Source organism: Solanum stenotomum, chromosome 5 (assembly GCF_019186545.1).
Source record: "Solanum stenotomum isolate F172 chromosome 5, ASM1918654v1, whole genome shotgun sequence".
NCBI classification, from domain to species: Eukaryota; Viridiplantae; Streptophyta; class Magnoliopsida; order Solanales; family Solanaceae; genus Solanum; species Solanum stenotomum.
Window position 1 is genome coordinate 37,713,256 of NC_064286.1, and position 27,757 is coordinate 37,741,012.

At 31.1% G+C, this 27,757-nt stretch overlaps 3 protein-coding genes across 3 annotated transcripts; 2 read left to right on the forward strand and 1 right to left on the reverse strand.

The window, feature by feature from the left end:
- The first annotated feature begins 1,606 nt into the window (after positions 1 to 1,606).
- Positions 1,607 to 2,497, forward strand: LOC125863911 (uncharacterized). The gene has a single exon (XM_049543883.1). The coding sequence runs from the start codon at positions 1,607 to 1,609 to the stop codon at positions 2,495 to 2,497; it is 891 nt and encodes a 296-aa protein (XP_049399840.1).
- Positions 2,498 to 2,542: 45 nt separating this feature from the next.
- On the forward strand, positions 2,543 to 3,952 carry LOC125863912 (uncharacterized). The gene has a single exon (XM_049543884.1). It carries the CDS (start codon positions 2,543 to 2,545, stop codon positions 3,950 to 3,952), a length of 1,410 nt encoding a protein of 469 aa, XP_049399841.1.
- Positions 3,953 to 17,674: 13,722 nt separating this feature from the next.
- LOC125864490 (putative late blight resistance protein homolog R1A-3) lies at positions 17,675 to 21,758 on the reverse strand. The gene is made up of 3 exons (XM_049544511.1): positions 21,226 to 21,758; positions 18,506 to 20,751; positions 17,675 to 18,143 (listed from the first exon to the last, which is right to left on the reverse strand). Exons 1-2 carry the CDS (start codon positions 21,661 to 21,663, stop codon positions 18,529 to 18,531), a joined length of 2,661 nt encoding a protein of 886 aa, XP_049400468.1. The 5' UTR covers positions 21,664 to 21,758; the 3' UTR covers positions 17,675 to 18,143; positions 18,506 to 18,528.
- Positions 21,759 to 27,757: the final 5,999 nt, after the last annotated feature.

Here is a 27,757-nt window from a genome sequence, read left to right on the forward strand (position 1 = left end):
TATTTAAACCCATTAAACCTTTTAACTATCATTACTACATTTAATCCATTATAACCTCTTTCATCTTCTATATAACTTTGTAACTTATTTCTTCATTAGCCAACCTCATACAAAAAAAATGGAGAATTCAAGAGTTCATTAACTAATTAAATATAAAAAAAATTAATTTATAGTATGTGTAAGAGAAGGTCAAAGAATACCAATAAAAAAACTATATAAAAAAGAAATGATTTTTATTTCCCAATGAGGTTTTTGGTTATAAAATATTGTCCAATTTAAGTAAATAAGAATAACAAACATTTTAAAAATTAATTACTTAATTTTCTTTCCATAAATCTAGAATTTTTTTGTTTCATAAACATGAAAATCTTTATACTTAATACGTATATAGGAGGAAAAATTTCACTTGAATGTTACAGAGAACGTCAATCAAGACAATTCTAATGCAAAAGTTACATTTATAATTCATGCAGAGGCATATGTACATGAAGGGGATGGGGTTCACATGCACCCATCCTCCCCTTCCTAACCCCTATATAATACTACTATTTTTCTAATTATCTTTTTAAATTTGTATTGGTGAACCCAAGGTTAAAAAGAATACTCTAGTATATTGATAAGTAAGTACAAATAGGGGGTGCATAACTTATAGATTTGTGGTTCAAATTTTTCTATCCACATTAACATTTTTAATTTTTAATTAATATAACAAAATGTGCCACTTTTCATAGATCTTTTTAATAATTTATAAATAAAAAGAGGTTCAATTACCCATATTTTTAGGTTGCATTAGCTATGTCTAGACCTTAAGCTAGAAGTGTCAATAAAGTCAAATTATATTTTTTACTTTCTTTTTCTCCTTTCCTTCTTTATTTAGACGTTTTTCTTATTTATTTATTTTAACTTTTTCTTTTGACTTTTCAAAGCCCTAAACTAAAAGGTAAAAAGGAGTAAAGACATCATATTGTTATTCTTTTGGCTTCATTCCACATTTTCACTTTGTTGTTCATGGTGAAGTAGAAGTGAGATTTGAGAACAACAAGGTATGTTATCTAAAAAAAAAAATTATTTATTAATGTACTTCATTTGTTCTATATGTTTTTCTTGATTTATGAAGTGGTTCCATTATTTGATTGCTTGAATATTTAAATTTATAAGAATTTCTTGATTTCTAAATAGTTATCTATATGTTTTTCTTGATTTATGAAGTGGTTCCATTATTTGATTGCTTGAATATTTAAATTTATAAGAATTTCTTGATTTCTAAATAGTTATCTATATGTTTTTCTTGATTTATGAAGTGGTTCCATTATTTGATTGCTTGAATATTTAAATTTATAAGAATTTCTTGATTTCTAAATAGTTATCTATAGGTTTTTCTTGATTTATGAAGTGGTTCCATTATTTGATTGCTTGAATATTTAAATTTATAAGAATTTCTTGATTTCTAAATAGTTATCTAATAATTGTGATTCTTTTATTAGTAAACTTGTTATTTGTGCTAATATTTTTAAAAAATTATTTTGTTTTTATAAGATTGAATAGAAGGGTGAATATTTAATTTTGTAGGTAAAATAATTCTTACAATCAATTCATCAAATCACAAATGGATAAGTTTCTCATCAAGTTACCAAAGCCTAAAGATAGCCAACCAAGTTCTAGCTCTAATCAACCATTTGTGAGTTCACAAGTTGCTCCGGAAGTTCAAAGACATACAAATTCTTTTCCACTTTCAAATATGGATAATATGCTTGATTTTATATCTCTTGAAGCAGATCCCAAAGATCGAATGCCTATTTCATCTTATGGTCCTAATATTCGAGATGCGGTAAGGAGGTATTACATTCAAAAAAAGCCATGTCAGCCTGTTGATCATATCTTCCCTAAAACTAAGTTTGGAGAAAAAATGCGTCAATTTCAACCAATTTGGTTTAAGAGAAGATCTCAATGGTTGGAATATAGCATTAAAGCAGATGCGGCATTTTGTTTGTGTTGTTATTTGTTCAAGAATGAACTTGAAAGTCGTGGAAATGCCAGAGATTCATTTACAAGAGATGGTTTTAGGTGTTGGAACAAAGCTTTAGAAAGATTCAAAAAACATGTTGGTAAGGTAAATAGTATCCATCATAAATGTTTCAATAGGATGCAAGATTTGAAAAACCAACGACAATCGATCCAATCTTCTTTTGACAAGCAAAGTGAAAAGGCAAGAAGTGATTATCCGATGCGTTTAAATGCCTCAATTGATGTAGCAAGATTTCTCTTGACATCGGGATTTCCATTTCGTGGACATGATGAAAGTGAAGGTTCCGAATATAAGGGTGCTTTTCTTGAACTTTTGAAATGGTATGGGGATAGAAGTTTTGATGTGGGAAGAGTAATATTAGGTAATGCAAATGATATGATGATTTGTCCGACAATTCAAAAAGATATTGTGGAGGCTTGTGCTAAAGAAACAACTAAGGCTATCATTGAAGACTTGGACGGTGATTATTAATATTAGTTGATAATCAAATTAAAGGATGTTTCTCATAAGGAGCAAATGGCTCTAATTTTGAGATATGTCAACAAAAGTGGAATGGTGATAGAGCGATTCTTGGGTATTGTCCACGTAAATGATACATCTTCTCAATCATTAAAAAAGGCAATTTATTCTTTGCTTTTGGATCACTCATTATGTACATCCAAAATACGTGGTCAAGGTTATGATGGGGCTAGTAATATGCAAGGGGAAATAAATGGTCTCAAGTCTTTGATTTTACAAGATACGTCATCTGCATATTCTATTCACTGTTTTGCTCACCAATTGCAATTGGCACTTGTAGGTCTTTCCAAAAAGAATTCGGATGTGGATAATTTTTTTTATGTTCTCACTAATATTTTGAATACTATTGGAGCTTCATTTAAACGCAGAGATTCACTTCGACAACATCAAGAAGATAAGTTGGAAGAGTTGCTTAAATTTGGAGAAGTTCATACAGGGCAAGGTTTGAATCAAGAACGTGGCCTCCAACGACCGGGTGATACTCGTTGGGGGTCTCATTTTAAAACCTTGGACAATTTCCTGATTCTTTTTTCTTCAATTGTTAATGTGCTTAAGGATATGAAACGTGATTGTCCATATCATCTTGATAGATTTGCGGCGGAAAATCTTTTGAGCAAGATTCATGAATTTGAATTTGTCTTTATGTTGCACTTGATGTTTAAGGTGTTGCTATTGACGAATGAGTTGAATAAAGTTTTACAAAAAAAAGATCAAGATATCGTTAATGCTATGGGATTGCTTGACCTTTCAAAGAAACGATTGCAAATGATGAGAGAGGATGAATGGGACTCTATGATGGATGAGGTTAGCTTATTTTGTGGTAAACATGGAGTTTCAATTCCCAAAATGAATGAAGACTACTCTAATGGGAAGTCGAAGCGTAAGAGGTCCAATATTTCATATTTGCATCACTTTCGTGTGGAAGTATTTTATGCCGTCATTGATTTGGCACTTCAAGAACTCAATAATCGTTTTGATGTGGTGACTAGTGACTTGCTCCTCGGTATGGCTAGTTTGAGTCTGGTTGATTCATTTGCTAATTTTCACAAGGATAGGATAATAAAACTAGCCGAGTACTACTCAAGTGAGTTTGGTGATAAAGAGCTTCGGGAACTCAATTTTCAACTTGATGATTTTATTGTCTATGCTCAAAAGTGTGATAGCAAGTTTCTCAACTTGAAGGGAATCAAGAATCTTGCAAAAGTGATGATAGAGACAAAACTAGATCAAACTTGGTCACTTGTGTATCTACTTGTGAAGTTAACTTTGATTATTCCTGTTGCTACCGCAAGCGTGGAAAGAGCATTCTCATCAATGAAGTACATAAAGAATGATTTGCGTAATAGGATGGATGAAGATCTTTTGAATGGTTGTTTAGTTTGCTATATAGAGCGTAGTATATTTTAAAATGTAAGTAATGATGCCATTATTGACCGTTTTCAAAATATGAAAACTCGTCGAGGACAATTGTAAGTGAATGATGTTTTTTGCTAATATATTACTATATAAAGATTGCTACTACCTACTTGCTCGTCAACTTGTTCTCACCGTAAAATTTATATAATTGAATTAATTGTCTATTTTGAAGATAATGGTGCCCCCATGTTTTTGAGATCCTGGATACGCCTCTGCTTCAATGGTCACGTTCTCAACACGAACTCATTGTGTATCAGTAGAGTGTCATCCAATAATGTTTCCTAAGATGCATACACAGAATTTTGATAGATATTGTTCTTCTTCTTCTTGACTTTCACTTTTTTCTTTGCAAATATATTCAATTTTTTCTTCGGCTAGTCAAAAAATAATCTATCAATTCACCCCAAAAGAAGATAAAGATAAGAAGAATGAAACTAATTCAACAAATAACTTTCCACATTTGAAGAATAATAGATCCATTAATTATTTAATTGAATTTAGTTATGTATATATAGATATATAGAGAGAGAGAATAGAGATAATGGGTGGAGCAGTTTTAGGTAACCACTTTAAATTCAAATTCAAAAAGTAACTATTTTAAATTAATATTATGTGTGTTGTTTATATAACTAGTATACGTACCCGCGCGATGTGCGGATAATATTAACGAAAGTAATTACTGTGCTTGAATATATACTATACATTTATTATATAATTTTTTAAAAATTTAAATTAGTATATACATCAATGAGCGAGATTTTTTAGTTTGTGAGTTTTTGTTGCACATTTGTGATGATGATTAGCAAAGCAAGTATCTTAGCACTTCTTGATACATCTTAAATAGTCGAATAGAACATTTATAGTTTTTATGTTCATACAACAACAAAAACAATTTTAATTGATGACCATAATGTTATGTTACTAAAAATTATGAACAAGTATCAAATATAACACAAATTTATCATAAAATTTTAAGTTGCAAAGAGCATCAAATCTTAGTTGAATCACCTAAATAGAATTAAAAAGGTAATGAATACAAAATTATTTCTAATAATTGATCGATCGCCTAAAACATTATGTTTTAGTCATTGTATATTTTAAGATCGAAGAACGGAATAAGAAGACGTAGCTCAACTTTAACAATTATTGTGGATGTACTTTGAAAATGAAGAAATATTTAAAAAGTGAAATTGTTAATTGTCTTGCTTCCCAACGAATCTAACAACAAATAGTATGCGATTATGTAGCTTCAAAATTGGAATAATGTATAATTATATTGGTAATAATCGCATACATATAATCATTTATCATCATCATCCTGATAACTTCACATCCCAATTTTTTAATATATTTATTTACCTATTATATAGCAAATATAAGTCGATTTCTTCTTCCTATATATTATTTTTAGGGCAAATTACAGAAATCACATTATTGTAATTACAGAAATCCCTCATTTTCGCGCATCAAATTAGTGTATCAACGCTTATATTATTGTATCTCGCGCATCAGATTAATGTATCAACGCTTATATTATTGAATCTCACGCATCAGATTAATGTATCAGCGCTTATATTATTGTATCTCGCACATGTATCAGCACTTATATAGCTTTGATACATTAATCTGATGCGCGATATACAATAATATAAGCGTTGATACATTAATCTGATGTGCGAGATACAATAATATAAGCGCTGATACATTAATTTGATGCGCGAAAATGAGAAATTTTGGAAATCTATAAAACTTACAGGGAATAATGATAATAAGTAAACTAAAAGGTGGGATTTCTCTAATTTTTCCTTATATTTATCAGTAGAAAAAAAATCTCAGGCTAGATTTATATTATAGTACTCCGAAAAATGAATCCATTTACCTAATCATGACAATATTTTTTCTTTAAATTTGACTTACGGTATTATCCAAAATTGATCCATAATCTTCTTAAAATAGATAATAATAATAATAATAATAATAATAATAATAATAATAACAATAATAATAATAATAATAATAGCTAATTAATTTAGATAAATTTGATTTTCCCAATTATGGGATAAATTCTTATAAATTGAATATTTAATTTATGAAATAGTTTATTCTTATTGTATTGTTTTTGTATTTAGGTAATAAGTCACCATATCCTTGATATTTATGGGTATTTGGACAATATGATTGACAATTTAAAATATAAAAGATTTGTTATAATTGATGATTATAAAAGAAAATGTAAATTAAGTTGTGTGACCTAATGTTATTATCATATATTTTACAGAAATTAATATGAATTCGAATAAACATCGATATTGATTAAGTGAAAGTATAATCTTGTTGAGTAATTGTCTTGCATTCAAATTGCTAATCAACATTCAAAATTGTAATCCACAATTCTACAAAATTGTAAAATATTTGAAAACAATATTAAAACCCAAAAATAATTCAAAATTTTAGTAGATATAAAAAAAATCTAAATTCTGAAAACGTAATTTTGAAGATAAGCATTATTATTATACTTTAATTGAATCTAATTTTGATTAGAATTTTAGTTAGTATAAGAATCTTTAATTAGAATTTGAATTTAACATTGTTAATATTGACATTTGAAATTCTTATGTGTGTAATCTATATGTATTTGTTGAACAGAAATTTTGAACACTAATATTTGTTGAATTGATATTTTTATTCTAAGTTAATATTATTTGGAAGTGTGTGTGGAGCTATGTCATGATTTAATTTGTTGTAAATATAGTTATAACTACTTGGAATTGCTTCTTTTCTTTTTTCTTTTTCTTTTTTTTTTTAATAAAAAGACAAACATGCAGATTTAATAGATAGGTTTTTAATTTAAAACAAATTTAAAATTCTTAATTTTTACGTTTAATAGGGCTCCTTAATTCGTGGCTAGTTGGTGAAAGTTCTTACTTAACATTTTATTTTAATTTAAAATAATTTTCAAACATTAATATTAAAATAAATTTTTCCAATATTTTTGGAATTGGATTCAAATATTTCTGATTTACGTTTTTTCATAAATGTATATTTTGTATGTCATTATTTAAATATTATTATTTAATCTCAATGCAAAAGAAGATAAAATTATTTTTATTGTACATAACATCCTAACAGGTAGAAAAAATATATAAAATAATTATATTCTATATATATGCTAATGGCATATATATGCAATAAGTTGAAGTTTAATGGGATAATTTTGCATCATACTATAAACTCAACCTTTATATTTACAATTCTCACCTAAGAACTTTAAAATAGTAGTAAATCACAAAATTGAAAAATGTAAGCACATACATTAAAGAAAATTATCTTCATAAAAATAGTAAATAGTGTTATTACCTACATGCAAGAGTAGGTAATCATATATAATATGCTGATTTTATATAAACACTTGATGATAATAAAATTAATTACTCTAATCTATGTGCAGTGAGAATATTTTTTTTAGATACACCAAACATTATTATAACAACTTCTTAATATTGACCCATCAAATATTTGAGTCAATTGATGTCGTTGAACTTTTATTGATAAAGTTTTAATATGCAGTCTTCGATATCTTCGTTCGATTGACATCTTGATGTTTCTCCAATTTTTCTTCATTTCTTCTTTGTCATGGATTTAAATCAATCGCCCATATTTTCCACATTCTATTTTCCGCTGAATCCAATTAATCTTCTATTTAAAATATATGTAATTGAACCACAACATTGATTTTTTATAGAGAACCCATTAAATTTTATAAAGAAGTTTTTGGGATGGGAAAATAAAATTGTGGAAAGAAAATCGTCTTTTGAAAATTTAAGTGAGAATTTTGGGTATTGTTTGAATAAAGGAAGTTTTGTTTTCTTTAAATGGATACGACAGTTTTTGGATGGAAATATGTGGGGAGGAAGTTTTAACAGACAGTTTTTTTGTTTGGATATTAATATATTTATTTAAAGAAAATATTTAAATATTGAGATAAGTAAGAATAGATATCAACCACCTTATATGTAAAAAAAAAAAACAGTTGAGATTAATAAGGATAGTAGCAAACCACCTATCTATAAAAATAAATAGAGTAAAAATATGTTTTTAAATTTTGAAAATAATAATCATACGCTAATAAAAAACAGAAAAAGTAATGTCAATCTAATTTTTACTATTACTTTAACTTTTTAACCTTTTTTTTTTAAATTCAAATTTTAATAGTAATTAAATACGTGTGTGATTCCTTTTTTATACGCACATTTAAAGTTATTAATACGGTAAAAAAAATATAGGTTAACTTATTTTTCCCCACAAATATGGTAAATTTTGAAAAAAAAAAAAAGGTAATTCTATCTTAATGCTCCTAAATCTAGAAAATTCAATTCAAAAAATATTTTTTTAACAAATAAATAAATTGCAAAAAATTAAACGTATCAACAACATAATAAAAATGGCTATACTATTTAAAATTTAAAAATAAACTTTTTTTAAAGAGTTACATAATATTTTTAAATTTTAAATTTTTAATTGAGAGTGGTTAGTTAATTTTAAGAATATAAGATTAAAATTAGAAACAAAATATGTAGTTTTAAAACTAATCGTAACCGTTTAAGGATAGTATTTATTATAAACTAAAATTTTAACATTTCTATTTTGACTAATTAATTAGTTGGCCTAATTTGTTTTAAGGATCATGCATTATCCATTCTTTTAAGCCTTCTGTTTATTTAGTTTAGTTTTTATTTCATGGCCTTTAAGTTCCATAAAGTTCGATAAAGTTACTATTTGTCTTATAGATAGAATATCTTTGATAATTCTATTTTTTTTTTTATTAGAGCATGTTTGGATAGGTTTATAACTTATGATTTATTAGACAAAAGTCACAAAATAGAATTTCAACGATCTTATTGCATCATAGAAAAATAATTTCCTTATTAAAATTAATTATTTGTAATTTGTAATCATATCAAATTCTAAACTAAAATTTAAAAAATTAAATTTTATTAAAGAATTACTTAAATTCATCATGATATAACCATTTAAAAAAATATAATAATTTAAATAAAACGTGAATATAAAAACTGAGTTACTAACTAAATATTATCTTGTTGTTTTTCTAATATTAAACTTTTATTTACAATTAGAATTTAAATTGTCGGTTTTACAACTTTCCATTACATATCCACGAACTTTTAAAACTGATTAACAAAAATAAAAAATTCAAATTTGTTAAGAATAAAAATAAATTTATTTATTTGCAAAGTCACTAAATATGGTTACTATAAAAGTGTAAATCATGATTATTATTTTTTACCCTTTTTTAATAGCAACTACAAGGCAAGTTGTTGTCTCCTATGATGATTAAAATAATTAAATTATCTCCAATTATTATTGCAGTTATTTTTTTTTAATTATTAAGGGCAATTTTAAATTTGTGTATGGTAGTTTTATGATGGAATCCTAAAATTAAGGTAACTGATTAAGATTTTTTTCGCCTAATGTATTTTGGATCATATTTTTATCATGATTTTTTTTTTCAAAGTAAATTTTGAAAGTATTTATTATTAACAATAGATAATCAAAAAATTTCACATGCTCAACTTATCTATATTAAAAATTACAAAAAATTTAAATAACTTATCCATATTAAACTCTTCAGGAAAACATGCTTCAAAATCATAGGTGCACAATATACCATTTATCTCCAACCCAAAATAACAGACATGCAATAGAAAAAAAAATAACAAACATGACAAATTAAATCCCTTTGTTCAATCTTAAATAATTATAAAAATAAATATGGATATTTTTTAAACAAATTACAAAAAAATTAAATAACTCATCCATATTAAACTCTTCAGGAAAACATGCTTCAAAATCATAGGTGCACAATATACCATTTATCTCCAACCCAAAATAACAGACATGCAATAGAAAAAAAAAATAACAAACATGGCAAATTAAATCCCTATGTTCAATCTTAAATAATTATAAAAATAAATATGGATATTTTTTTAAAAAATACTTATAAAAATAAAGATAGATATGTTTTTCTTCAAAAAGTAAAGGTTAAAGAAAATAAGACATGCAACATATATGTTGGGTTATTCAATTATGAATATGAATAGTACTTATTAGTTAAATATATTAATTAATTAATTTAAAAATCAAACTTATTTATTTTTTAAAAAAAATGGATAACTATCCTTATATAAACTGCATACAAATAATTAAGTTGTCACGACCCAAAAATGGACGTGATGGCACTCGCCTTATCCCACCAAGACAAGTCAGCCTAGCACTCACCCATTACAATAAAATGCGGAAATTTCATAATTAACTCAAAAATACCCCCAAAATCTGGTTGTCACGTGTACAAGCCTCTAAAGTATTACAATAGATTTGAAAGAAAACGTAAGTCTCAGATGATGTTGTCTCTAAAATAGAACAATATCATAAATAAGAATAAGAAGGTCCGCTGAGATGACAAACAACTACCTCACAAATCTCCAAGAAGCCTCGGAAAATAAGAGAATGGAAAGTATCACAAAATCCAGGTTTGTAACCTATAAAAAATTGTAGAAGCAAGGGGTGAGTACTAAACCACACGGTACTCAACAAGTACACCTCTAAACACAAGCTAAGGGAATAGAATACGGGTACTCCTTACATCCCAACTGAACCTCCACAACTACAGCCTGCATAAAACCAGCCTAACCTAACAGTTCACAGTTTACATAGCACCCACCTCAACAACAATCACTTTAACAAATTACATATCATCAACAACAAACTCAATATTCATCAATCACAACTTTCACAAAAAGGCACTCACAAATATCAACAACATACAAGGTCAAGTTCATCAAATAGAGGTAATCAAACATCAAGTACTTTCCAACCACCAATAAAACACATAATCATCAAGAATGAAGGATGTCATGGGATGCAATGCAATATGACACCATGAAATGATATGCCTCAGAATACCAAGTACTCTCTCAACCGTATATACATGATACTCCTCGGAATATACATCGAGAGTTCATGACCCATGGGGGACTCGCGAGGTCCATATACCAACATGGACGATCTCCACGTGTCTGTGCGGACGATCTCAACGCACTATGATAAATCAAATAAATTTCGCACGAACGATCTCCACGTGCCCAAATTATAATCTTAATGTAACATCCGGCAATTTGAAATAGCTATGAAGAGGCTTAGAATTGGAAATAGTCATTTTTTTGAAAGAATTAAAAATCTGGAAAAAAATTGGTTAAGTATGGAAAAAAGTGAGTTTTTGGCCAGCTTTGAACAGTTATAACTCCTAGCTCAGGATGAATTAGGTGTAGTTCCAGTTATTCTTGCAAAGTTCGTGGAATGAGATTTCCAACGCCGCCAAGTTTGCTCGATTCCGAGTTCGTATGAGTGAGTTATACCCTTTGGAAGTTGGGCTGTTGGCAGGGAAGTTTACCCGAAAATTTGTAAGGGTATTTTGGTCTTTTCCCTAGCCTTTTCTTTTGGATATATATTAGTGTGTTAGACTGATTTTGATCAGTTTTTTCTCATTTTTAAAGAGTGAGAGTAAGGGTTTGAGAGTGAAGAGGAGAAGAGGAGAAGAAGAGGAGAAAGAAAAGATCAACCAAGGATTCGTCGTGGATATCGTCGGGGGTGATCCCTACTAGGTATGTGAGTTCATAGTGTTGGGTTGATCCTTTCCCCCACACGCCAAGCTCATTTAATTTCGATAAAAGATTGATTATGTTTATTGAAGTTGTTGGTTGTGATTGTGTTGAAGTCTTGTTGATTTGGGACATGTTTCCGGTGGTGTTTGTGAGTTGAAATCTATCGTATGTTGAGGGTTTTGATGATTCTAAGTGTTTGGGGGAAGAATCTTTGTTGTTGAGAGGCTTTAGAGTTGGAGAAACTAAGGAGAAAAGTCAGATTTTCAGGGAAAACGGGTGGGCGTCACGCCTGTCAGCGCGCCCCAAGAGGGGCTCTGAACTTTTCCCCTTGGGGCGGCGCGCCTAGCAGTGCGCCAGCAGGCCCCCTTTGAAGTTTTTGGTCTGGCGCTCTGCGCCTCTCAGAGCGCCAAGTTTTCCCATTCCTTCCTCACTTTTTCATACATGTTCCTACGTGTTGTACCTATGTTTCATAGTTGTTTCCAACACTCCAAGGTACGTCTAAACGTCAAGAACTCATCCATAACATGTGATCAAACACCTTGAATCCATAAATCCAATTCAAGGAAAGTTAGTTTCCAAGTCAAGTGAAGTTAAGAGTTAATCTTAGAAGTTAAGAAGCAAGTCTTTAAAGTTGTTCAAGAGTCTTTATTGAATGTTTTAACTTCATTTTTAAGGCTCAAGGTTCAAGTTAAGTAAAGAGTTTTAAGTCAAGCCAAGAGTATGAGTTGAGTTCATTTCTCAAAAATTATTACGGAACTATGTATTCCCAAAGAAGTTTTAAAGAAATGTTTTTACATTTAAACAAGATTGGAAACTGAGATTTCCAAAGAGCCTTCGGGCTAGTTTTCCAGAAAAGAGTTATCGCTTTCTAAATGAAGCAAGAGAGGAAACTGAGATTTCCAAGATAGCCTTTGAGCTATGTTTTGAGTAATAATCTCAAATCAGCAGGAAGGAAATGTTTTTTTTAAACATAAGAGCCAGTACATTTTTGGGAGCAGTATCGAGCACCGAGTTGGGGGAGCGTTCAAGGAACCCACAGCCCCCATAGAACCATGTTTGCCACCATGGGTAGAAAAGGATCATACTTTTTAGATGAATCCTTTTCCAAATAGACTAGTGGATCCATTAGGCAGTTCAGGTCTTATACCTTTGGCCAAGTATAGGATGCTCTGGCAACGTGAGGTCGATCGTTGTATCATCACTGCAGCTCTATGTGATGGTTGTCAGTTAGAGAAACTCCCATAATAGTTATTGTATTTTCATACACAACAGTTATTGTATTTTCATGCACAACAGTTATTGTATTTTCATACACAGCAGTTAGTGTATTTTCATACTCAACAGTTATTGTATTTTCATACATAGAAGTTATTGTATTTTTATATACATCAGTTCATTTGTATTTCTATATACATCTCAGGCTAATTGTATCTTTATATACACACAGAGTTTATAGCAGGTTTTAAACAGTCTTTCTTTATATCGCACTTGTTTTAAATTGCTTTATATTGAAAGAAATTAGTCAGGTTGAGTTGATTTGTGTCAGGTAAGCTATTCAGTTTCTTCCAGATTTTCCTTATAGCCTTTGTTGCTTAGCTTTCCAGCTCGCATACTCGTACATTCAATGTACTGATGCCAGTTGGCCTTCATCTTATGACGATGCAGATACAGGTACCTAGGACCAGCATCCGGTACGCCGTTGATCCAGCTAAGCACTCTAGAGTCAGTGGTGAGCCTCTTTGTGTTCCGGAGGACTCAGTTATTTTGTTCTCTTAGTTTTGTTTTATTAGGATGTTGTGGGGTCTGTCCCAACATCTATCTCAATATTTTAGAGGCTTCATAGACAGTCAGTCAGTTAGATTGAGTCTCTCATCTATGTATATATGTAAATATTCTATTTTGAGACTCGAGTTGCCTTTATGGGCCAGATTTTATCAGTTAAGTTGTTTTATGTCCTTGCATTACATGGTGGTATTCTGTTGAGTTAAGTTTCCGCTGAGTGAAGAGAGCCAGGCCAAGGGTTCGCTTGGGGGCCAGCAATGGTCTTCGAGTGCCGGCCACGTCCAGGTGTAGGCTCGGGGCGTGACACTTAACATCTCACCATCCCCAGCACGGACGATCTCCATGTGCCCAACTTATACTCAATCTCATGTCAATGCATGTGCACAATATGATTTCAATAAAAGGGATGATGTATCTCAATCAGATATCAATATGATATGTAATCATCTCAGCTATCACCAGTATACGGGTTCAATAAAGAACACAATCACACATAATAAATCAAGTCAATAATATATCAACTAATGCCCATATGCTTTGGCATTCTCGAATTACAATCCGCATTCTATAGTAATAAACTTTCCCTTTATAACACTGGTCGTACCAATGCCCGTCACAAACAATTCTCAACACATCACACACAAACAATTAATCACATTGCCTTTTATTACCCCTTTTTCATCATTAGAATTAATCAACGTGGACAAGTTAACCCATCACCAAGTCTCATTACCCCCAAACACATATTACAAGGAAATACACGAATTCCATACACTTAACAAGGGTTTAGAAATCCACTTGCCTTAATTAATTGAACAATCACTCTGGGTCTTGAGTCTTCCCATCTCGTTGAACTTCCAACTCAAAGCAATCTATTCAAATAAGTAACCACGATAAGTTTCTGAATACTAACAACACTCGTATTACTATGTGTTTAGCCTTGACCCAAAAATTCACCCAAGTTTATAATCAAGTTCCAAAAATCTTGATGTCAACTAACATTTCAATTATCATATTTTCTAAGTTTCAAGCCTAGGGTTAAGTCATAATTTCTCAAAACGCTACAACCCTAATAGGTTTTAGATAATATAATACACCTTATATTTAATTGGCCATCCCAATATGTTAAAACTTTGAATTATAATGCAATAACTATCAAAAAAAATCCAAAAATCAAATCCAAGTTACGAACCGAGTAACTTCAACTACAGAAAAGTGCAAAAGACTAACTTTAAATTTTTCAAAAAATCTTTCAATAACATACATCAATTTTCTACAAATTTTATAATGATAGGATTATAAAACTCATTTAAAAGGAAAAGAAGAAACAGTACGCTAAAAGTATAACCCTAAAATCAATCTAATTCTCAAACATTATTATTATAATATATATGCAATTAATGCAGGCATTGCAGGAGCAATTAATGCTACTATATGCAAATCTGTAAATTTAACTTAGAAATTTACCTTACAGGAGAGGAGCAATTCGTCCTTCTGTGTTCACGTCGCGTCCGCGCAGGTTGATTTCCTATCTTCTCTTTACTTTCTTTTCTAAATTAATTATTTATTAAAAGTAATAGTTCCTATTAATCTATTTTAATATTTCAGACTTGATCCATTATTATTAATAATAAATAAATTATCCGTAAATTAATTAACTATTGTTAAATGATTATTCAAAATTATCACAAAATGACCTTTCAAATTCGGGCCATTACATAAATAACCTCATTAACTTTTAGTATAGTAAAGTACTACAAAAAAATATTATGTTTATGGCCTAAATTACAGAAATATTAATGGGAATAAAATAATAAGCTATAGTTAAATATTTTCTTTTACAAAAAAATAAATTATAGAACGAAGTGATGAAATCATATTATATATTATTTATTTGAAAAGTAAATTTTTTAAACTATTAGTATACTTAAGATAAATGAACTATCTTTAACTTTTAGAATATAGAAACCTATAAAATGTCCATAGATTCTAAAAGAAAATGGTACAAAAAAGACCTATTATTTTTCAATTCGAATCTATTTTTATTTAAGAATGTAAAAAATATTTTGAACCTTTTTTATTCCAAAAAAACATATGCAAAATAAACCAACATGTGATTTAATAACATTTCATGTGAAAAGTTTGAATTAATGAATTGTTACAACATAAAAATAATACATGACAAACGTGTAAAAATATTTGAACTATTTATATTTTCTGAAACTAAAATAATCAAAGATTAATATATTCGCGCAACGCGCGGATACGTATACTAGTATATAGGTAGATATCAGGAAAAGCCTATACGTTTTCTTTTCCTTTTCCAGTAAACAATTTCATTATATTATCTCATAATCTGTTTCAAATGGTAATATGATATCAGTGCATCATTTATAACCCAACTTAGGAAAACAATACTTTCAACTTTCTCCTTTTTTAGTAGTCTAATTCGTTGGGTTCTAAAATATTCTTGGTTTCTTTCAGAAGTTTTTGTTGAGTTCTAGTTATTTATTTTAAATTCAAATTTTCTATTTAAATAGGTTGAAACTGTTGAAGTGAGGGTGATATTATTACAATTGTTAATCCAGTCGGAATTTTAAGTCACTACTCACTATAATGTCTATTAACGTTATTATATTTATATTTGTGGAGATATACTAGTTTAGAATTTATTTTATTGATTTCCAATACATATTTTATTTGTGATTTAGAGAAGCACATATGTATGTTTTATCTTTCAATATGACATAGGCCGACCGATGATCTTATTGATTCGGTACTTGGCGGTTTAGTGCAATTAAAAATGAATAACTATAATAAGTTGAGATGTTAAACACAAATATTTAACCAATAGATCGATAAGTACCTCAATAGGAATCAGAAACTTAAAATTATGGATCCAGCTCTGCTTAGAGTTAGTGTTGTTAGAGTATATAAATCATGTACGCAACAGAAGTATAATCATGGATCAGAAACTTACATATTAACATGTTAATATAAATCAAAACCGAAATTTAAGTAAGTATTACTAACCTGTTGAAGCTTTCAAAAACCTCGTTTAGAGATGATGACCTGAATAATTTTTTTAACCACGACCTTTGTGTGGACAAGTAATTTATTTTCAGAAAAGAATGATTTTCTCTTTATCGCTATTCAACCTTTTATATCCACTTCTCTACTAAAGAAGGGGAGGGGCAAAGAGTCAAAATGTTCGCAACAATAGAGGCTATCAATTGCCATAAAGGGCAATCAACAACTATAAAAGCCAAACATTTTTATTCTTACTTTAAGGACAATATAACCACTTTAAGAGACTAGCAAAAACGTTTTTGCTTCTCTCAATAATAATATAAATTATGAAAAGGCAAATCATTTTTTCCTTGTAGAAGATCTTTTTAAATTCTTGATTAATTAATCAAGCATAGTAGGGCCTAAGACTTATTATATGAGGCTTCTTATTATGATATTAATTTGTAAGTGAAAGAATTATCATATAATAATAAATTACAAATTATTCCACTAAAAATATTTATTTTCACTCCTTAATTTAAATTGGAAATCTACCATTACATCTTATTTAACTCCTCATATTAGAATTAGTGACACCAATTAATTAAATCAAATTTTCTGAATAATTTAATTTATTGACTAATTTAATCCTTTTTTATTATACTTGACTTATTTCGCATGACGAATATAAAATCCACCTGCAGGGTTTTCATGTGAAAACTTATAAGTATCCATAAAAGGGTGTCTTCTATCTCAAGTCTGAGACATGGTTCTATCAACTAATTATTAGCTCACTAATGTGATTTGTCATTAGCCAATCTATTGGGAATATATTGACTCATAATATAGTCTCACATTTTAATAGATTAAAATAATAAATCAAACCACATAGATCATAATAATTATATCAAGATTAAGAGTATAAGTACACGTAATGGACTAGAGAAGTTGTTTATAAATATTCAGAACATAAACAAACATCTCTAATTGGTCCATTCAATACACACGGAATGTACTAGCACAAGAAGTTGAAATTTAGCCATTCTCATAATTAAGATCGAATTATCTTTAATCTTGTGCTACAATCATCAAGATGTTTGTCCAACTTCATCTTTGTTGTGAATATTTAATTTATGACGTATAAGAATCGACAATTTTAATCTTCTGCATATGAGTTAAATAACTCCATATGCAAAAATCGTCTACTATATAAGCAATGGAGACACATATTAACACAATGATCTATTTAAATAAAAACTTTATTATATTTAACTAGAATGAAATAAATAGTCTTTACAAGGGATTACATAAAATACTATAACTCAACCACATGATTAATAGTATATCCCACCAAGAGTGACCTCCAATTTGACCTGCTGAAGGTATAGGAGAAAGTATTTTCATAATACTTCCCTCCAAGCCTCCAAACGAAACAATATCCAAGCCTAGAACCTCTCCATACATATAATTTCTTACAATATTACACAGCTCTGAAGCCAAAGACTACAGAATAGATGAATGCAAAATACATTGTTCTTACAGATTAACATACCACAAAATGAAGAACATACAAGCTAAGGCCACAATCAAGATGACAACAACCATGAAAGACGGACATCCACTCAAGAATTATGAAAACAATTGATAGATAGAGGCTCTTTCTTTATCCAAGCTAGGGTACCAGCCCTCATGCAGTGTGATTCATTGAGGACCTGCACAAATCACAATAATCAGAGGCCGGAAGGGCTATGCAGCATGATCACTAATACTCCCTCTGTCCAACAATAGTTGTCTACTATTGACTTGACACAGAGATTCAAAAGCATTAAATGATGAGTAATTTTATCAAATCACCCTTATTAAATATAAGTCATCTAAACATTGAAAAATGAATAGTTTTTAATAGCAAGGGTAAAATAGACAATTATTCATTGATTTTATAAACTGGACAAGTATTGTTGGATATCTCAAAATAGTATAGTGGACAAGTAAAGATGGACGAAGGGAGTACTACTTTGAATGTCAAAAAAGATTGTGATTTGTCAGTTCTGCAATCTTATTATATGAAACTGACCTGTGAAGGAGGAGTGCACAGAATCAGAGATCAGGAGGGAATATGGAAAGCTTGAAGGCAATGTTTTTAGTCCCTTGTTGAGTTTGATTGTCTTTTTTGGCTTGTATTTGACGTGCAGATATTGCTGCTGTTTTGGTGGAATTTTGCAACATCATGACTTGGAAACTGCGTATATCAGCTAGGGCGATGGGGACTTCCTTAAGGTTATCACAGCAGATGAGAACAAGATGCTTAAGTCTTGGAAAGTCATCAGCTGATGCTTTCCAAGTAACTAAGTTTGTCCTTTCAATCCACAACACCAGTAGGGAACAAAAACCACCAGTAGACTCCCAGGACTCTCCCGTAAACCCATTTTCTTTCATCTTCAGGACTTCAAGGTGTTCCAACTGACCCAATATAGACATATCTTTCCACTCCAACCAGGTGTCTAATAAAGTCAGCTTCCTCAACTTTGTTGGAAATATGTATGCAGGTGGAAGGCGTAACTTTCCTGTTTGAATGCTACTATCATTTATCAGCTTCAAGTTTTCAAGGTATTCTAGCCTCTTCACATTTTTTAACGACGCAGCAGACTTATTATCAAGAAGCACAGCTATTTTCCCACGGATGCCCAGCTTTTTCAGGTTTGGAGTCCTGGCAAACACTTCTTCAGTGCAGCTTTCGGGAGCTATTGTGGAGAGAGTTTGCAGGCTTTGATTTACCAATGTAACTTTACTATTTTTTGGAGCAACAGGGACAGGCAATTTAGCAGAAGAGTTAGTGTGCAGATGCCTTAGTCGTTCCATATTCCATATATTTGCTTGAATATCAAGAGTGCGTTGTTGCGTGTTAATTATGATGGTTTGGATGTTCCAAAGTTCTCCCATGAGTTTAGGAAGAATCTTGATTGAGTCAGATGAAAAAGCAACATACCTCAAATGATATAACTGGTAAAACTCCTTGGAAAAGCGACTGAAGTTGATGGATTCTACATCCAAAACTCTTAGCAACGGAAAGCCTTTTGGTATGGTTGGGATGTCAGCAGATGGCATCTCAATCTTTTTTGAAGAAAAAGATAAGAATGACCTCACATGTTCAGCTGAAGGTTTCGTAGAGATAAAATCCAAAACTGAGGAATGAATGCATAAGCGACGGTACGTGGATAGTTCTCGTTTTCCAGGAAAATATTGCTCAGATCCTAGCTTTATTTCTTGGAAAAGATTTTCTTCCTTCATAGCTTCTTGCCTGCAAAACTCGTGCAACATGTCATGAAGACGACATGTTTTGATTTGACCATCAGACGTTCTTTCCATTACCATCACTAGATTCCTGTTGATGAGATCATTCAAGTTGTCCTCTCCTTTACACTCAAGAGATAAGTGGCCTTTATACTGAATGAAACCTTCTGCAATCCACAAACGGATTAACTTCCAAGCAGGGATTTGAAAGCCTCCGGGAAATGCACTACAATATAAAAAGCACGCTTTCAAGTCGTAAGGTAAACGATCATAACTCATTTGCACCAGTTTGTTACAATTCTCAGGGTGGTCTCTATTTATGAGGTGTTCACTCACACTATCATCCACTTGTTTCCACTCTCTTGGTGTCTTGCCTTTCCCTATTAGTGCTCCTGCGATAACAACAATCGCAAGGGGTAGTCCCTTACATTTTTTTGCTATGCTCTTTCCAGATGGTACCACCAATTCAGGAGGACATTTATCCTTGTGAAAAACCTTCTTCTCCAGTAATATCCAACTTTCATCTTCACTCAGAAATTTTAAATCATGAGGTATGGGAGTGCATTGTTTAGCCACTTTGGAATCTCGAGTGGTCAACAATACTCGATTCGGTTTGTTGTTATTTGGGAAAGCTATCTTGATACGTTCCCAAGCTTCATCCGACCATACATCATCCAAGACAACCAAGTATTTTCCTCCCTTTCCCAAGAATTCTTGTATTTCATCAGCCAAATCCTCCTCACACATCCCATGATATTGTTTCATATTTCGAGTGAATTTGCTGATGATGTTGAGAAATAATTCTCTTCTCCTGTATGATTGAGATACATAAACCCAAATACGAGTAAAAAATTCATATCCGATTTTAGGATGCTTGTATATTTTATTTGCTAGGGTCGTTTTGCCGAGACCAGGCATACCAACAACTGGAACAACTTCTAGACGATTTGATTCTCCAAGAAGGCGTTTGATTACAATATCTGCTTCTTCGTCAAATCCAACCACATCATCTTCCTCTACCACTGGAGGCTTTAGATTAATACAGCCAAGATAAATATTAGATATGTGAACAAGTAAGAGCTAAAAAAGCACAGATAGAAGAGTGACATTTATCAAGAGTGGTACATACATACATACATACATACATGTACTCTCAATAACGGCACTATACATAAACATGTCATGTAACTTGTCTTCGACAACTAATAGACACTTAAACTTATATAAAGTCAAACAAATAGACTCATACATATTACGTGGCGTCCTACTTTAGCAATTCACATCCTATGTGGCGTCCTACATGTATTATGTTACATAAGACGTGTGTCTACTTATTCAATTTTATACTAGTTTAAGTGTCTCCTAGTGTAGACCTAAAGTTGGAGGATACAAATGCGAGCTGAAACCAAGTTAAACGACACAATTATATTGATCTTTGCAACTAGATTGCTCACTTTCCCATTTCCCCAATTTTTTTAAAAAAGATTGTTAAGGATGTGATACCTTTCTTTCTTCGAAACCTCTGGCAGATGAATCATCATCCTGAAGGGCCTGAAGTCCAATGGCATCATTCTGTCGGATCTCTTTGACTTTGTTTCGTATAGCTTTGATCTCACCAGCTACCTCCCTGACTCTTTTATAATGGGGAAGGTCTAATACTCTGGTCATACCCTTATCCTTGTGTAGCTTAGCTTCAATCACAAATTTATCAATAGCATCTTCAGCAGAGTTAACCACTGTTCTGATTTTCTTGACGAGTTCTCTCAGAACTTCGTTCTCGTTGATGTGGCACTTGGCAGCTTGCTTAAGAAAGGCGTTGAAATCATTTAGATCTTGAAGTAGACTCTCAGCAGCCTCTTTAACTCCACTAATTAGCTCTGCGTTGTCCCGCAGCAGCTGCATCAAGTTCTCAACGAGAAATTCTACAGCTACGTTCGCCATTTTTTCTGATTCTTCCAACTAAGAACAGAGGCTTCAATTGCTAAATATGAAATGCAAGTGATGGGTGTTGACTCCACTTAAGTCTTTCTTTTCTAGTCTTCCTATTTATTTCCCCAAGGCTTAGGAGTTAGGACAGTACAATAATTGAAAGTTTATGCCTTTTCAAGGGCCACTTATTTGTTGCTTCGTACTCTTATTAAGAAAATAATAATTTAATTGACGTCATAAATTTATCATTTTATCTATATTACTTAATATAATTTCAAAATAAATTTACTCATTAAAAAAGTTTATGACATTTAAAAATATTAATTCTCTCAATAAATTGAGGATATAATAAATAAAAAATATTATATTTTCTTCGTTGTTAAAAAGGAACAAAATGAGTATCACTTTTCTAGTCTCCTACCCAGTCATCATACTATTTCGACTCATATTAAATAGACATTTTATTAAAAATAATTGTTATGTATTATTACTTGATCGCTTATTAAAATTAAGATAGAATTAATTAAATTCTTTTTATTTTACCTCTACAATTAATATGGATCTAAGAATTTCTTTTTCAAGAGTCTAATTAATGTGAACAAAAGATAAAATAGTAAAATTGATCAATCTATTAATAATTTTTTATTACCACGTAAAATAGAAAGTGTCTACTCCCTCGGTTCCTATATATATATATATGTTTGTTAATATTCGTCATTTCACAAAACCAATACATAGATAACAATATTCTTCTTATTTTACCCTTAAGGGGTCGTTTGGTGTGAGGGACAATACCAAATAGTCCCGGGATTAAATTATAGTACCGCTTATTTTGTTGTTTGGTTGGCAAGTTCGGGATAACTTATCCCGGGATTAATAATTAGTACCGGGATAAGTTATCCCTCTCTTTGGGTGGTATAGTAATCCCGGGATAACTTATCCCGGGATAAAATAGGTAAATGACAAAAATGTCTCTTTCAACCCTTTTGTTATATCACTTTTTACATTAATGAAGGGCATTTTTGTAAACAAATAAATTGTTCTTAAAATTTATTATTTTGAATACAACAAACCAAACACTCAATAAAAAATAATCCCAACACAACTTATCCCATCATAACTAATCCCAACATAACTTATCCCAACATAACTTATCCCATCATAACTCATTTTCAAACCAAACGACCCCTAAGAGTTATTAACCTTAAAAGTATGAATTTGATCAACATATGAAAACTAAATGATTAATTCATGTTTATTGACCAATTTAATTAATCAAAACAAACTAATTATATACATTTATTAAAAACTTAACTTTAAGAGAATACAAAATAAAGATACAATGAAAAACTTACATAATTTCTTAAGAAACCTGAAATCTAAAATAATGACATATAAATAAGAAGAGATGGAGTTTTTAATATGAAACGAAGGGAGTAGCTTCGAAAAGAAAAAGAAAAAAAGACCCCACAGCAGCTTATTAAAAGAGTAGAATAATTGCAAGTTGATGTCTTTGGAATGGTGACTTGCCCGTGTATTTTCCACGCAATTGCAAGCATAATTACCTTTTTAAAAGCAAGTACGACTCCATAAAATTGATTTTTCAAAGTAGCGACGCAATTGCTACCATATGGATTATTGTGTGGCAATTCCGCAAATGATTAGATTCTTCAATTTTAAAATGAGATAATGAATACTTGAACTTTTTTAAAAAGTTTAGTGTGTATAGGTATATATATATTTAACGATATTATGATTAGTTGGACTATGTTATATTCTCCGCTGCTACTAATTTTAATACTCCTTTTTTATTTAATTAAATTAGTATTACAAAAGGATAATAGGGATACCAATTAGAGAATTGGTAATTCTGGAAGAATAAATCAAATAAAGAAATGGAAAATTTCATAAAAGTATCATTATCTAACTGATTTTCTAAAAATTTAGTTCAAAACTGACCGTACAAATTTTTAGTCCAAGACACAATCCGGTATTTAAAGATATACAAATGGTATACACAACTATCAAAATTTCGTCAAATTGTGTCAGTTGATTTCTCTCAAACGTCAAGATGGAATCTTCTTAAAATTTGTAGAGAGGTAAATCTAGTGATGGTGTATCATCCTGATAAGTGAGACATCATCAATCATAATAGATTTTGATTAGAAAATATTTTTTTAAAATTGTTGGTACGCTACGATAATCACGTCTATAATGTGTGATTTTTTTAATTTGTGGATGGAATTCTTGTTGCATTGAATTTGTCTCATCAAATACTATCATTTAGCTCTGAATGTGGATTGATTGGGAGGGAGTTGGGGGCTCATGACAGCCCTCTAGATCCCTTAAACTTTTCCTTTGAGCCAATTTAGGTAAGCATTGAAAAGTTTTGACTAAATTATGTAGGGCTCCCAATTATGTATGCTAACTTTTATGGACTGCATTATAATGTAATTATCTCATAAAGAAATTTAAAAAGACTTTTTGGCTAGAATTTGGCCAGAATGGCATTTTTTTTTATGTTATTTTACCTTTTTAAATATTTTTACCCTTTTAACTTTAATATCTTTTAACTAAAACATGGGGAAAATATCAGTTTATTTTAAAATAAAAAAAAATATGATAGTTTTTTAAAATTTCTGACCAAATTCTAACAAAAATTTCTGGTCATTTAGCATTACCCTTTAAAAAGTACTTAATTTAGTAGGACATAGGAATTGAATTTCTTATCTCACTGGTAGAAATGCACCCAATCACTATTGACACCATTGGAGGGAAGCATGATTACCCGTGAACTCAAAATCCTTTACTTAACTCATTCATGTAAGTAACTTTATTCATCAAAATTTGAACAGATTTTATTTGGTTGTTGGTTTAAAAGGGAATTATCCATGTATCAAAATTAGCATAACTTTATACACTGTTTTGTTACAAAAATGAAAAATAATATATANATATATATATATATATATAAAATCTAACATAAGTTATACCAATGTGCAGTTGTTGTTTTTTCTTTTCAACCTGAAACATAACATTGTTATCATCGCACCTTATTTTTGTCACGCCTCGAGCCTACATCCTGGGTGGGACTGACACTCGAGAGCCATTGCTAGCCCCAAGCGAACCCTTGGCCTGGCTTAACTCTTAGCGAAAGACCTATTCATGATAAAATATTTTAAAAAGTAAACTGAACTGCTCAATAAATAACTTAGAATGTATAAAGAACATTCACTAGCCAAAATGGCACTCAAGAACTAACGTCTCTATGAAGCCTCTAACAATTGAGATGGACGTCGGGACAAGACCCACGATATCCTAATGAACTAAAATGATAAAGTAATGAAAAGTGGATCCTCCGGAAGGAAGGAGGTTCACCAACAACTCTGAAGCTCAATTGGATCAACGATGCGCTTGATGTTGATCCTGGTTACCTCAATCTGCATCATAAAAAGATGCAGGCCAACTGGCATCAGTACATTGAATGTACGAGCATGCGAGGGGAATGCTAAAACAAGACATAATCTTGAAAGGAACTGATGGACTCAACTCAACTCAACTTAACTCATTTCAATATAAAACAATACTATATATGCAATATAAAGAAAAACTTTTAAAACATGGGTAACAACTTTGTGTATTTAGAAATACAATAATAACTCTGTATGTATGCAAAGATACAAATGAACTCTGGATGTATATAAAAATACAATTAACTCAATGTATATAAGAATACAAAATACTGATGTAGGAGTTTCCCTAACCGACAACCATCACTTAAGAGCTATTGTGATGATACATCGTTTTGCCTCACGCTGCCAGGGTCGTCCTATACCTTGCAGAAGGTATAGAACCTAACTATTAAGTGGATCCACTAGTCTATGCTAGAAAGCACTAAGGAATCATCTAAAAAGTATTACACTTTTCTACCCATGATGGCTGCATGGTTTATGGGGGCTGGGAGTTGTCTGAACTCCCCCCCATATCGGTGCTCAATACTACTCCCAAAATGTACTAGCTCATATGTTTAAAAACATAACTCTGTGGTTTGAGATAATTACTCAAAAACTAACCCAAATGCTCTCTTGGAAATCAGTGTTTCCTCTCTTGCTTAATTGTGAAAGCATTTACTCTCTACTGAAAACTAGCTCAAAGGCTTTTTTGGAAATCTCAGTTTCCTTCTTGTTTAAATGTGAAAACCTCTTTACTCTTTGGGAATACATAGTCCCCATATACTCTTTGAAGAGATGAACTTCAATCTTTACTCTTTACTCTTTACTCAATTCAAAACTTAGGTCTTAAAATAAAGTTAAAACATTTGCAAAAGACTTTTGGAAGACTCTATGAACTTCTCTTGACTTGGCTCTTAACTTTCCTTGAATTTGAATTTATGGATTCAAGGATTGTGATTTGTGATAGGAAAGATCTCATGATGTTAGGAGTGTTTTTAGATAGTTAAACATGAGAAATGATCAAGAAATCACTGCCTGGAAGCAAGTCCACGATGCGGAGATGCATTTAATTATTTGGTCGCGAAATATATTTTGAGGCAGAACAGTCTGTGACCGCTTCGTGACGCGGGAGAGTATTTACCAATCCTAAGGAACAAGTCCGCGACGTGGACCTATTACCCAGATTTTCCCGACTTGTTCCTTCTTCATTTTCTAACCCCAATTCACCTAAATTCGATTATGAAACGACCCCAAAAATGCCCGAAAATGTGCTTCGGAAACACCTATAAATTGTAATTTCCATATATCTCAAAATCCGTGCATCATTTCGGAAATTCGACTTCGTATTCTTATTCAGGGGGTCAAATTGAGTGGGAAATGAGTCTAACCCAAATTTTAGAGCAACCGTATCAAAATCCAAAATTTCCAAGTGAAGCCTTTTTCGAGGGTCTACTTTGGAGGGTCATATCTCCTAGCACACAAATTATTTGGTGGCCAATAATATATCCATGGAAAGCCCTTGGAGTTAGCTATCTAACGCACTTCGTTTCACCTCATTCGGAGTTCGGACGAAGAAGTTATGCCCATTTTCGTAAAATCTGTCCGGTAGGAAATGACAATTTCCAGTATGCGGGGTTACTGTTCACCCGCCTCATTTTATTTTTTAAGTGTTGGACCATTTTTTTCAAAGGACTTATATTATTTCCTAGATACCATAATCCAATTCCCATCCCTAAAAAAACATTTCCCTCTCTCAAAAACTCTCTCAAAACCCCAAGGAAGCTTAAGGTGAAAGTTGAAGCTAGGGTGGATGGTGGCTATTGATTTCTTCACCAATTTCGTTTGGTTCTTGAAGATTAAGGTATGGGGATCCTTTATCCTTGATTATTCTTTCTTTCAAGGAGCCCAATCAAAAGGTTTTCAAGGTTTTTCAAATACACAAAAATCCTATTTCGAATTCTAAGCATGGGTTCTTGCATTAAATAATTTCAAATGATGTTTCATGTGGTTATTAATGATTATTTATGGTTTTAAGAAAGAAATATTTGTGAACCCATGTCTTCTCAAATTCTTTAAATTTAGCCTAAAGTGAGTTTAATGATTTTGAGTAATTGATGTAGGATTATTGAGTGGTTGATGTGGGCTGTTCTTATATGATCTTAGCTATGTTGAGTTGCTAGAAATTGTTATTGAATGGTATAATGTGAGGTAGTAGCCTTGAATGGTCATAAATTGGGATTTAGACTTTATGTTGGTTATTGGATATTGTTTAGCTTAGCTTGTATAGTTGATTGTTGTTATTATCATTGTTATTGTATTGTTAAATTGTTGGAAGATGAGGATGATGAAGATAGCCATGGAAAGAGGGTAAGTTGATCAAACTTGATAAATATTGTATAATTGGCATGGAATTGAGTATTGTGGCTTATGGCCTTTGAAAAGGGTGGTGAGATGGCTTGATCTCTTAGTATTAATAATATTGTTATTGATTGGCTTGATCCACCTTTGGTGGAGGTGGTTATTTGTTGTATTGTTGTGAATTGAGGCCATGAAGGGCATTATGTGAATGTTATTATATTGTTGTATTATTATACACATATGAGGCTAGATGTAAAGTCCTATATGAAGCTATATGTGAAGGTATGATGTGAATG